We start from the raw sequence: 11,490 nt of genomic DNA, 5'->3' as shown, positions 1-11,490 counted from the left end.
GGTTTAAAATATTAATACAATTAGGGAAATTATTATATAGATAACCACCTATGGAATTTCGGGACTTTGAGTATCTATCTGAACTGAGGGGACCGAGACGACTTCAACGATACCCTACTTTTGGACCGGAGACGAAAAATAATAAAGTTATCATACTTTTTCTGGTGATCGCGTGATATAATTGTGCAGTTAATGTTACCTATGGTGGGTAAAATGGCGGCTCGTCTCTGATTCCAGCAAAGAGAAGAAAGGAAACAGTGGGGATGCACGTTCAAACCTAACCTAACATAACCTATTCTAATAATTTGGGTGGTAATAATTGTGGTAATTTATTAGAATAGGTTAGGTTAGGTTAGAACGTGCATCCCCCACTGTTTCCTTTCTTCTGTTTGCTGGAATCAGAGACAAGCCACCATTTTACTCACCATAGGTAACATTAACTGCACAATTATATCATGCAATCACCAGAAAAAGTATGATAACTTTATTATTTTTCGTCTCCTGTCCAAAAGTAGGGTATCATTGAAGTCGTCTCGGTCCCCTCAGTTCAGATAGATACTCAAAGTCCCGAAATTCCATAGGTGGTTATCTATATAATAATTTCCCTAATTGTATTAATATTTTAAACCAAAAATGACTTCCAACAACTTAACACTTCGTTGAGTAGTAATAATCCACGAAAACCTTTCTGTACAAGTGTTATGTTCTTAACTACTCCACAAATGCTTTCAACCTCCAGTGAGCTCTGCTTCAGGTGGTGACTAACCGTGTTTCTTCCTGACCGTCGTAACGACGTCGCCAGAGATGTAAATAATCGTGCGCGTTGGGTTTCACCCGTCCGACTGTCCCTGTTCAAATTTCTCGAACAAATACCTCCAGTCTGCGTGATCATTTCACCATCTTTGTCGTATCAACCTGCATCAACAACAAAGATGGTGAAACAATCGTGCAGGCGTGGAGGTATTTGTTTGAGGAATTTGAACAGGGACAGTCGGAGGGGTGAAACCCGACGCGCACAATTATTTACATCTCTGGTGACGTCGTTACGACGATCAGGAAGAAACACGGTCAGTCACCACCTGAAGCAGACCTCGGTGGAGGTCGAAAGTGTTTGTGGAGTAGTTAAGAACATAACACTTGTACAGAAAGGTTTTCATGGATTATTATTTTAAGCCGTTTGATTTTTTGTATGTTTTTTAATTGGTTGATGATTGATTCTATCAACTAATTTGTTGATTGTTTGATTGTATTAACTTGATTCTTTAGATATCGAAAATTAAATTAAGAACATTATGTTAATTTAAGCATACAGAAACGTTGCTGTTGTTCCAGCAAAGATCTTATTTTCACTTTACCGAGTGTCTAGTAGGTAATTTGCAGATTACTTAGATAATCTGCACATTACTTAGGTAATTTGAGAAATAGAACAATTTTAGCAACTTTAATGGATCACCCTAGTTAATCTGTAGATTAGCTAGGTAATGTACAAATTAACAACTTTCGAGCTTTAGCGGTAACATATATATCAATTTCACAAAAATTTTAGGTTGTTATTCAAAAGTCATGTTTAAACTCACACAAATGCCGAAACTGTTTATCAACAGTAAAAACACACCAATCATATATATAAAATATTACAATTTGTTTGAGGTATATCTTCTGGAGCATAACTTTATATGGAGCAGAGACTTGGACCTTAAGGAAAAAGGAAACAAACTACCTTGAAGCATATGAAATGTGGTTATGGTGAAGAATGGAAAAAATCAAGTGGACAGAAAAGGTTAAGAATGAAGATGTTTTAAATTTGGTCCAGGAACAGTGATCTCTTTTAAAAACAATACAAAGAAGAAAAACTAACAGGCTAGGTCATATATTGCAAGGAGAAGGATTAATGCGAGTGGCATTAGAAGGAAAAATTGATGCAAGGAAACAAAGAGGAAGAAAAAGAAAAGTATTGATAAATGATGTTTTACTAGGCAAAACTTATAAAGAAATAAAAGAGGAAGCCCGAAATAGAGAATGTTGGAGAAGGAGAATTCTATAATTTGACTGCTTTCCACGGACCTGTCCTAGGACAGAACACCCATGAATGAATGAATGAATGAATATCTTCTTTCTTGTTTATGTTCAGTTTATAATATTTTTCTATAAACCACTTAATCCGACTCAGCCTCTTATGCAAAATATTAGATACATCCAACACACCCTATTTGCTGAGAAACATATATTTATTACACAAAACGTTAGTTTTGTGTAATAAATATATGGCTTAAAACTTAACCTGGAGCAAATTAGTAACAAGGAGCTGCACTTCCTGGACGTCAGCATTGAATTTAAGAATGGAGCTTTATGTACAAAGATCTACATTAAGCCCACGCATGATCCTATGTATATTCCGGCAAATTCTAATGACCCAACAGTTTATAAGCTGTCCGCATTTAGAGCGCTAATCAGAAGAGCGTTTCTCTATTGCTCAAATGTAATAGACACCATGAATGAGTTGTGTAGGATCAAAAAAGTTGCAAAGGAGTTAGGGTTTGGAGTAAGATCTATAGAACGTTTAATAGAAGCGTACGTAAAACCTAANGAAATACATCGCCTGTGTTTTTGTTTCGAGAATATGGATGCATGCATCCGATTAGCCGGCCTTATAGATGGAATGGCCATACGCGCGCGGGGAAATAATGCCTTCCGGGAGGTCTTTTAAGGGAAATTGGCCCTATTCAAGCGTTACAGACATGGAAAAACAGGGAAAACTCCACGTGGCCAACCCGTCCGAGCGAGGCGCGAACCCACGACCGAACTCCGAGCGTGGGCCCACCAGTGGCCGAGCGGTCTTCGTCCCCGAACTTTGAGTGGACTAGACCCCCTGAACACTAAGAGTTCGGTCGTGGTTTGCTGCCTCGCACGGACGGGCTGGCAGCATGGAGTTTTCCGGGTTTTCTCCATGTCGATGACGCTGCACGCTAAACGCGATTACTCCGGAGTCCGAACACGCACATTTGCTTGAATCAGTTTGTTCGCTCTGCTTGGAAGCGCGTTTACGCTCGCGGTCGCTGGACACCACCACGTAGAACGTACCCTAACGTGTTCATTTTATAAACTTTCGTGAATATGGCTTTTCATGGAACGGTGAATTTTAACCTGTGTCAGAGCATATATGAAATGTTCTGTTTTTTAAAATTTTTTTGTAATTTATTCAATTTATAGAATAGATCTCTTACTTGAAGAAGATCTATTCTTCTTCAATTACTTGAAGAAGAATAGATCTTTGTCTTTGGCTATATTCATAAATATAAGTCAAAGTAAGTCTTTGGCTATATTCATAAATAAATTAGATCTCTTACTTGAAGAAGATCTATTCTTCTTCAAGTAATTGAAGAAGAATAGATCTTTGTCTTTGGCTATATTCATAAATATAGCCAAAAACACTTGTCTTTAAAATTTCCATGCTGGAGTACAAACAATTGGTGTATTTTTACTTTTAAAAGTCATGTTCCTTTCCTGCATGGTATATACAGTACATGTATAACATATATAGAAAAATAATTTAAGTAACTTACTCTGTTTCTTCAATAGGATGACTCAATGCAAGAAAAATGCAATTTATTAAAATTATAGTCACAACAAAATAATCAAAATATCTGAAAGATAAAAAAATAAATAAATTCATAAAATATTTTTATTTTCTTTGAAATAATAATTAGGTAATGAAATAAGAAAGATATAGATATATAGTGTGCAATGAATTATTAAACTATTTATGTAAATATTAAAATTATTTTACTAATGATTTGAATATATTTTACATATACCAATGATTTCCAACTTACTTTAATCATGGAAATCTTTTCACCTTGATAAAAAGTTTCAAAACCTGACAATTTTTACTGATTATAAAGAAAATAACAAACCTAAACATCAAGAATAATTTATTTATCATATATTAAAAAAAAACAGATTAATAATGAAAAAGCAAACAATATTAATTCAAAGGTAATTTTGTCAGCAGATATTATGAGAATCAAATGCATTTTTTTTTTTATTTTCTTTTGGAAAATGTAAAATGAATGCTCAAGTATTTCAATATTGCCACTTCCTGGGAAATAGTTTCTCCTGTAGGAAAGAACACTTGTATTTGATTCTTTGCATTTATAAAATAATGGGAAAGAATCAAATATTCTCATCATTAGACTCAATGGATTTCATTTTCCACAAATGTGAGCCAAGCAGACTGTGCATAGGTCACCTTTTCTTATGAAATATTAATAATTTTTGAAACTGTATTTAAATAAATTTTTTATACATATTTTACACTATTAATTAAAGCTCAAAAATTTATTTTATTATGGAGTTTTAGATTTCATCAGTGGAACTCTAAAGTTCAGGAAACACAAGTTAGGGACCGCTGTTATATGCAGTATATCATCAATCATTCTAAAATACATGTATTTAAATTAATCATTAAAAACTAATGATTATTATTATATCAATTATTAATGCTGAAATCATAAAAACATATATATACCTGTGTGTAAAAAATGTTATGCAAAAACGACGAACTGGATTCCATGGGAAAAAATAAAACAATGATGGATCTGCATTAAATCTATACAAATAGCATCTAGTACTTCTATGTGACACGACATAAAATATCTGCAATTTTAATATTTTTGTTTGTAAATAAAATTTAAATAAAGAAAATAAGCACATCTGTTATAAAAGTTTCACCTTTTCTAAACCTGCTTTATCGACTTCTTCCAACGGGATACCCATCAGTTGCGAAGGTATTGAATGAGGAAGAATGCAAAGTTCTTCGCATTCTGGAAGGGAAGTTTTTCTTTCGGGTATGAATGAAAATTCACGCAAAGCTTTTTGTCTTCTTTTAGTTTGTTTGTCAAATGATTCTTTTGTGTAAGGTTGAAGACGAACATTATTAGGTAAACGAATGTAAGAAATTGTTTCTAGAAATGTTCGACGTCTAATAGGTTCCATGTGCTGGATGGTGCCGAACGAGACAAGAAAATGTTTATATTTAGATATCTCCCGCCGAGTTGAATCACAAATACTGTACATAACTACTAGAATTGGAAATTTGCCATAAATTCATTCGTCGAAACATATTCATTTAAGTTATGTTTTAACTTTTATATTAGTTAAAAGTTGAAGTATTTAAACTATATAAATAAATGAATAACATCTTTCAAGAAATACTCCAACTTTATTCTAAATAATATTTTCAACTAGAATGCCGACTTCAGTTTAGCCCATTACTGGCGAATATGTCAACAACTAAGGATACGATATTGAAAGATATCGATGAAAGACATAGCGGAAGAAAATATCGATATTTTATTCGATGATCATCTGTCACGGGTGGCCGAGAGGTTAAAATGGTAGCTTATCGCTCTAGGGAGATGTTTTTCAACTGCCGGTTCGCGAAAAATTTCACTGGTTCATAGAAAAATATTTGATTTTAATGATGCTGGTGCAATTTATCCTATTCTTCTATCCGGATTCATAGCACTGTTGCCTCTTTCTCCGAAATACATCGCCTGTGTTTTTGTTTCGAGAATATGGATGCATGCATCCGATTAGCCGGCCTTATAGATGGAATGGCCATACGCGCGCGGGGAAATAATGCCTTCCGGGAGGTCTTTTAAGGGAAATTGGCCCTATTCAAGCGTTACAGACATGGAAAAACAGGGAAAACTCCACGTGGCCAACCCGTCCGAGCGAGGCGCGAACCCACGACCGAACTCCGAGCGTGGGCCCACCAGTGGCCGAGCGGTCTTCGTCCCCGAACTTTGAGTGGACTAGACCCCCTGAACACTAAGAGTTCGGTCGTGGTTTGCTGCCTCGCACGGACGGGCTGGCAGCATGGAGTTTTCCGGGTTTTCTCCATGTCGATGACGCTGCACGCTAAACGCGATTACTCCGGAGTCCGAACACGCACATTTGCTTGAATCAGTTTGTTCGCTCTGCTTGGAAGCGCGTTTACGCTCGCGGTCGCTGGACACCACCACGTAGAACGTACCCTAACGTGTTCATTTTATAAACTTTCGTGAATATGGCTTTTCATGGAACGGTGAAATTATTCAGGATTTGGATTAAATAAAAATGTTCCAAGAGTTTTTTGCTAATGATAAAATTAGTTTTGAGATTTTAAATATACAGTATATATATATTTAATTAGAATTCATAATTATTTGTTAGTTGATACCAGAATTTTCTAACGACAAAGTAAATTTTTATTTAACAAAGAAAAATTACAACTTTATCCTTTTCTATTAAACTACCATTACTGCTTCTCTTGCAGCGTTCTCTGTTGCAGTTAGTTTCTTTACTAAAGAATTCCGTATAAATTCTATTTATTATAAATTTTATTCTATTAAATTTTATTTCAAAAGAAAAATCGAAGTTTTTAAATCTTGAATTTAAAAACGTGTATTTTTTTTTCTTAGAGACTTACTTTACATGTTCTTGGGGAAAATTTTACTTCAGAAATATGTTTGTTCGTAGCGCGCACGATTTGGCCCCCCATTTTTCCAAGAGGGGAGCAAAAAATATAATCTTTCATAAGGCACATAAAAAGCTAGTTATGGCACTGATTAAATACCAAATTAAAACTGTAATAGATTATAGTAAAAAAGCAAGTACTGTAGTTAATATATTTAAAACTATTTTAGCATCACATCCTTTAGTCTAACGCGACAGTTCCCAACTTATTTTTATCGCGGAACCCTTTTCACCAAGTAAAAAATGTTGGAACGCTGACAATTTTTAATGATTATAGATAATACAAAATAGAAACACCAAAAACAATTTATTGAAAATACAAAACACGAAAAAAGATCAGATAAGTAATATTCTTTCTATTATTAAATTCAAACTGATCATTAAGGTAAAGGGTTAAACTTTTTTTTTTTTCAATATTTTAAACAGCACCAGTGCCTGGATTTGTACCTTCGTTGGTATTAATCTTTTCAGTCCTCTTGTCACTAAAAACATTTGAAGTACAGTACTTGCTACATGTTTCTTCAAAAATCTCTCGGCCATCGCTCACGGATTTTTTAATTAGGGGCATACACAATACTAAATTTCTACGATTTCCACTATATTTATATGAAAAATACTTACTAGAAGTTTTCCAGTACTTCTATGTGACACGACATAAAATATCTGCAANCTAGTTATGGCACTGATTAAATACCAAATTAAAACTGTAATAGATTATAGTAAAAAAGCAAGTACTGTAGTTAATATATTTAAAACTATTTTAGCATCACATCCTTTAGTCTAACGCGACAGTTCCCAACTTATTTTTATCGCGGAACCCTTTTCACCAAGTAAAAAATGTTGGAACGCTGACAATTTTTAATGATTATAGATAATACAAAATAGAAACACCAAAAACAATTTATTGAAAATACAAAACACGAAAAAAGATCAGATAAGTAATATTCTTTCTATTATTAAATTCAAACTGATCATTAAGGTAAAGGGTTAAACTTTTTTTTTTTTCAATATTTTAAACAGCACCAGTGCCTGGATTTGTACCTTCGTTGGTATTAATCTTTTCAGTCCTCTTGTCACTAAAAACATTTGAAGTACAGTACTTGCTACATGTTTCTTCAAAAATCTCTCGGCCATCGCTCACGGATTTTTTAATTAGGGGCATACACAATACTAAATTTCTACGATTTCCACTATATTTATATGAAAAATACTTACTAGAAGTTTGACAATGGTGTTTGGAATGTTGGTGGAATCAAGAATATTTAACGATTGTATTATCTTATATATATATATATATATATAATAAATGAAGATGAAGGTTTGTTCGCTATACATTCCTAGGCCATTCGACCAATTGCTACGAAACTCGGCAGTTACGTTCACATACTTCTTAGATAATGTGCATTCCAAACCTTAAATATCTATTGGATTTCTGTAAATCAATTAATTTCTATTTACGTTCGCTTTGCTTATTTACACACAGCATGATTTACTACTGGCAAAAATTTTAACAAAGTAATAAACTGAATATAATTCTTATAAAATATCTTAATTCTAAATCTGTCTTTATACACTGATTCGAAATTCTCTATATTCCTAATACTTCGGGACTAAGATTTTACTCAGGAGTTACCATGTTTTCAATTTAGCAATTTAAAAAAAATCCCAGGACAGATTTATTTTTGTTACAAAATGTTATCTTTACAGATTTCTGCACACTGGAAAATCTAGAAATAGTTTTGTATGTATCGTAATGATATTACTCGTCGTTAGAGAGCGCTATAAAGTAGAGAAAAATATGTAAATTTAAATTTCTCAAAAAATAAAAAATTTCAAAAGACGTTCTTCTAAAAGTCTTATTGTGTCGACTTAAGCCTGGACTCCACATTACCGGAATCCGCGACGTAATCGTAAAACTGAAAGCCAAACTGACGAAACTTTCAGTTTTGTAATGTTCAGTTGGACAGAAACAAGACTGAAAGCAGAGTTAAAAATTATTTAACTTTTCCGTTTTCGTTCCACGCTTCTGTCGTACTGCAACCAATAAAAACGCAAGGATTTGTGACGCTTAGTCACGTGTAGTTTGATTGTTATAATGGCAGAAAGTGTAGCGAAAACGATGAGGAAACAAATAGATTTGTAATTCTTCGTCGAAGTTAGAAAATACAGATGTCTGTACGACAAAAATGTAAATAATTCAAAGATTAACAATTTCATTGTTAATTAATTAATAAATGCAGAGAAATCATGGCAAAATCCGTAGCGTCGTCCATGTTTGACTCTACGACAATTATAGAACTGATCAACAGATGGTTCATTTCTAGTGGAGTCAAGTTAAAACGAAAACTCTATATATTTCAGTTGTTTCTGAGTTTGTTTTCAGATAATGTGTAGTCCAGGCTTATCGAAGTATACGAACTTCCGGTTTTGGAAGTTCGTATACTTCCAAAACCGGTAGGAGGCACGGATTAAGTATATACGAACTTCCGGTTTTGGAAGTTCGTATATACCACAGCCTACAATAAGAACAGCCTAGTCAAATGGTGGAAATCCCATTGTAGTGTTGTGTCCAAACGAAAATATTTTCTCTCGCAAGATGGAGCCACACAACGGACCATAACAACACACACCGATTAAGTTATCCTAGCTACATGCTATCATATATTCGTAACACAAAACAGTAATTCAAACTTAGGATATAGCAAATTATTGATTTTTTTAAATTAAGATTTTGCCCGGATTTCTGCAGATCTATCTAAAACAATAGACATACAAGGTATTATCAATAATTATCTAAACGGTTAAATGCAATAACAATTAATAGGGTAGATGTACTGTACCTTTTTCTGGCCACATTAAGACAATTTTCAACTTTAAAAAATATTTTCATATTCTTACAATTTTTTAAACCAACGAAACATAGTAAAAATAATGCAAAAACATGTTCTCTTTACCTTATTACATTAATTTTTATTAATTTTAACATTTTATAAACAAAATTTAAATTTTTTTAAATATTACAAAAATCACCATTTTTCATCATGCCTGTACCAGTTGTGGCTAATGCAAGTAAAATTATTAAAACTATTTTTCGAGAATATTTTTTGATATAATTAACATAAAGAATGATATACAAGGTCTGTTCAAAAAGTATCGGACCTTTGGTCGCAAAAATAAATTTATTGACTTTGAGGTACAAAACCCTCATCCCCTTCAAAGTAGTTTCCTTGGTAATGTATACACTTCTCCCAGCGTTCCTGCCATTGCTGGAAACACTGCTGGAACGCATCTTTTGGAATGGTTATCAGCCGGTCCGTCGCATTTCGCATGTTGTCTTCTCTCGACTAAATTTGGGTTCCTTTTAGCGGCATTTACAGCTTGAGAAATAGCCAAAGGTCACACGGAGCCATGTGGAGAGAGTACGGAGCGTGACAAACCACAGGAGTATTGTGTTTGGCGACGAAAGCCCGAATCAGATGCGCAGAATGGGCGGATGCGTTATCAAGATGGAGCTGCCAAGTTTTGATCGACCACAGATCCCATCGTTGGCATCGCACTGTATCGGAAAGACGACGAAGGACCTCCTGGTAGTACTCCTTTGGGATGGTTTGGCCTTGTGGTGCGTACTCACGACACACCACCCCACGAGAGTCGAAAAAACTGTCAACATGACCTTTGATATTGCTACGGACCTGCCGCGCTTTTTTTGGCCTCGAGGATCGTCCCCGAAAGCCTGCTGAATCTTGTGAATGGTTTACACTCGGGTATCGCCAAGGTTTTTGCCAAAATTTATGTAATATCGCTGCTCACGTTGTTCAGTCATTTTCCAGCTTAGTGAAATCTGACGAGAGCGCACTACATGACCTCACTCATACGCCGATTGCCAACGACTGACGCTTTCTGCAGGCGGGAAAAAATTCAGGTCTGTGCATGACTGTCCCCTCCACAACTCCACCGAAGGAGGCCTCTCTCGCATCATTGGTTTACGCGGAAAAAAATAAGGTCCGATACTTTTTGAACAGACCTTGTATAGTCAATAGCCTCTGAATATTATTCTAGCTTTTATACTAGTGAAATGACCAAGAAAAAATATTTTGTAGTTTTATATCCACCGAGTCTATTTTATATCATCGATATTATTTTATCCATAGCAGACTTAACTTATAGAAAAAATATTACTGCCACAGCAAATTGTTGTATAGCTTACTTATAAAACTATTTATTTTTATTTGACTGGAAAAAAGTACAATCCTAATATAAGTATAATGCCCTAATAATGCATATGGAAAGAATCCACATGGTGGCCAAAACTAGTACATCATTTTTGGCCACCCCTGTGGCCATAACTGGTGCATCATGAAATATTTTGATCCTTGTGGCCATGACTGTTTTTAAATATAATAAACTAAATAACTTTAAAAAAATTCTCACACTTCCTAAAGTTTCCTATGTTAGCATAAAACAAAATTTGTACAACTGAATTATATATTTATTAAAATATAAGCTGATATTTATCTCTTGGTTCCTAATGAATTAACATATAAAATCAATTCAAATTTGTATTACCAAAATTAATCTATTATATTTAGTCTTCTTCTTTAAATATAGCATATACAGTAATTATCAAAATAATACAAAAATTTATAGAGGTGCCACTTTTATTATTTTCTGTGATAAAGATTTACTATTTCATCTTTTTTCGATTTATTTGATGTACAAAATCGCAGAGCAATGAACCATTTTAAAACGAATTTTTTAAAACTGAACAATATCTGGATATATAGATTTTAAAAATTTAAAATTTCGAAAATACTATCATAACAAGCACATCTTTGCAATAGTATTAGTATTGATCACTTGATTGAATAGTCCGGTCATCAGCGCTCCTAGTGAACAAAATGTGCAAACCGCCTCAGGCATCGACACACGTTTTTAGAGCAAATGACTAGGCTGTTCTTATTGTAGGCTGTG

The 11,490-nt window shown here is 34.1% G+C and overlaps 1 protein-coding gene across 1 annotated transcript in view; it reads right to left on the bottom strand.

Annotated features, from left to right (window-relative positions):
* The window catches only part of LOC111621990 (sodium channel protein 60E-like), a 150,910-nt gene extending 145,721 nt beyond the window's left edge, over positions 1-5,189 (bottom strand). The window contains exons 1-3 of the mRNA XM_023364281.1: positions 4,732-5,189; positions 4,529-4,656; positions 3,564-3,644 (exon numbers count right to left, since the gene is read on the bottom strand). Coding sequence (XP_023220049.1) covers positions 3,564-3,644; positions 4,529-4,656; positions 4,732-5,076 — 554 coding nt within the window. The 5' untranslated portion in view covers positions 5,077-5,189. The remainder of the gene's footprint in view (positions 1-3,563; positions 3,645-4,528; positions 4,657-4,731) is intronic.
* Between the last annotated feature and the right edge of the window lie 6,301 nt (positions 5,190-11,490).

This window comes from Centruroides sculpturatus, unplaced genomic scaffold (assembly GCF_000671375.1).
Source record: "Centruroides sculpturatus isolate CEXI.00-Female unplaced genomic scaffold, Cexi_2.0 scaffold82, whole genome shotgun sequence".
In the NCBI taxonomy this organism is placed as follows: Eukaryota; Metazoa; Arthropoda; class Arachnida; order Scorpiones; family Buthidae; genus Centruroides; species Centruroides sculpturatus.
Note: the sequence above shows the minus strand (reverse complement) of the source record. Positions and strands in the feature narration are given on the sequence as shown.